Source organism: Borostomias antarcticus, assembly GCF_949987555.1.
Source record: "Borostomias antarcticus genome assembly, chromosome: 20".
In the NCBI taxonomy this organism is placed as follows: Eukaryota; Metazoa; Chordata; class Actinopteri; order Stomiiformes; family Stomiidae; genus Borostomias; species Borostomias antarcticus.
Window position 1 is genome coordinate 706,330 of NC_140253.1, and position 2,500 is coordinate 708,829.

The following is a 2,500-nucleotide window of genomic DNA, read 5'->3' on the forward strand; positions in this document are numbered from 1 at the left end:
CCCCTACCTCAAAATATTCGAGTATTACATAAGACTAATGAAAAAAAAGGATTTATAATACAGAAAGGTTGACCTTCTGAAAAGTATGTTCATTAATGCACCCAATACTTGGTCAGGGATGGTTTTGCAGGAATATGTGCATCAGCGCAGCGCAGCATGTTATTCACTTTTCCACAATAAATAAAAAAATTGAGATGCACCTGTAGATAAAGGATATAGTCTACTTTCAGGGCCCTCTAGAAGATTGCAGGAGAGTGCGGTTATATGTGACCATAGAGGGTTATATGTGATCATAGGGGGTTATAGGTGATCATAGAGGGTTATATGTGATCATAGGGGGGTTATAGGTGATCATAGAGGGTTATATGTGATCATAGAGGGTTATAGGTGATCATAGAGGGGTTATAGGTGATCATAGAGGGTTATATGTGATCATAGGGGGGTTATATGTGATCATAGAGGGTTATAGGTGATCATAGGGGGGTTATAGGTGATCATAGAGGGTTATAGGTGATCATAGGGGGGTTATAGGTGATCATAGGGGGGTATAGATGATCATAGGGGGGTTATAGGTGATCATAGGGGGGTATAGATGATCATAGGGGGGTTATAGGTGATCATAGAGGGTTATATGTGATCATAGAGGGTTATATGTGATCATAGAGGGTTATATGTAATCATAGAGGGTTATATGTGATCATAGAGGGTTATAGGTGATCATAGGGGGTTATAGGTGATCATAGGGGGTTATAGGTGATCATAGAGGGTTATAGGTGATCATAGGGGGTTATAGGTGATCATAGAGGGTTATAGGTGATCATAGAGGGTTATAGGTGATCATAGAGGGTTATATGTGATCATAGGGGGGTTATAGGTGATCATAGGGGGGTTATATGTGATCATAGGGGGGTTATATGTGATCATAGGGGGGTTATAGGTGATCATAGAGGGTTATAGGTGATCATAGGTGATCATAGGGGGGTTATAGGTGATCATAGAGAGTTATAGGTGATCATAGGGGGTTATATGTGATCATAGAGGGTTATAGGTGATCATAGGGGGGTTATATGTGATCATAGAGGGTTATAGGTGATCATAGAGGGGTTATAGGTGATCATAGAGGGTTATATGTGATCATAGGGGGGTTATATGTGATCATAGAGGGGTAATATGTGATCATAGGGGGTTATATGTGATCATAGGGGGGTTATATGTGATCATAGAGGGTTATATGTGATCATAGGGGGGTTATATGTGATCATAGAGGGTTATATGTGATCATAGAGGGTTATATGTGATCATAGGGGGTTATAGGTGATCATAGGGGGGTTATAGGTGATCATAGGGGGTTATAGGTGATCATAGGGGGTTATAGGTGATCATAGAGGGTTATAGGTGATCATAGGGGGTTATAGGTGATCATAGAGGGTTATAGGTGATCATAGAGGGTTATAGGTGATCATAGGGGGTTATATGTGATCATAGAGGGTTATATGTGATCATAGAGGGTTATATGTGATCATAGGGGGTTATGTGTGATCATAGAGGGTTATATGTGATCATAGGGGGGTTATAGGTGATCATAGGGGGGTTATATGTGATCATAGGGGGGTTATATGTGATCATAGGGGGGTTATAGGTGATCATAGAGGGTTATAGGTGATCATAGAGGGGTTATAGGTGATCATAGGGGGGTTATAGGTGATCATAGAGGGTTATAGGTGATCATAGGGGGTTATATGTGATCATAGAGGGTTATATGTGATCATAGAGGGTTATATGTGATCATAGGGGGTTATATGTGATCATAGGGGGGTTATAGGTGATCATAGAGGGTTATAGGTGATCATAGGGGGGTTATATGTGATCATAGAGGGTTATAGGTGATCATAGGGGGGTTATAGGTGATCATAGGGGGGTTATATGTGATCATAGGGGGGTTATAGGTGATCATAGAGGGTTATAGGTGATCATAGGGGGGTTATATGTGATCATAGGGGGGTTATAGGTGATCATAGGGGGTTATATGTGATCATAGGGGGGTTATAGGTGATCATAGAGGGTTATATGTGATCGTAGGGGGTTATATTTTTTGATTGGGTGAGCCAGCTGTCAATCTGGGCGGCATTGGCCCACCCAGGCCGCCCAGTGACCTTGCACAAAAATCCAATAATATTCACATATCTTACAGTTATGATATAGAAGAATAATGATACAGAATAAACTACTAACCACACTAAAAGTGTGTGGTTTGTAAAAGTGCAAATAAATAATTGTAAAGTACGTTCTTTCATTTTACAAGTAATGACAAGAGAAACCAGTGCCAGTTGCATCTATCTCAAAAAGATATATTTATTTGTTTCACGTGTGTGTGTGTGTGTGTGTGTGTGTGTGTGAGAGAGAGAGAACCTTACAGGCCAGGTGGGGGAGGAGGGGGAGGCGGAGGGGGGAGGAGAGAGAAGGGGAGGGTGTGGTAGGGGGGCCAGGGTGGGGGGGGGTA

The 2,500-nt window shown here is 41.7% G+C and overlaps 1 protein-coding gene across 1 annotated transcript in view; it reads right to left on the bottom strand.

The window, feature by feature from the left end:
- Positions 1–2,410: 2,410 nt before the first annotated feature.
- Positions 2,411–2,500, bottom strand: part of LOC311322337 (uncharacterized protein) — a gene marked incomplete at its 3' end in the record, with an annotated part of 10,805 nt that continues 10,715 nt past the window's right edge. The window contains exon 9 of the mRNA XM_084454405.1: positions 2,411–2,500. This exon is cut by the window's right edge and continues 197 nt beyond it. Coding sequence (XP_084310531.1) covers positions 2,411–2,500 — 90 coding nt within the window.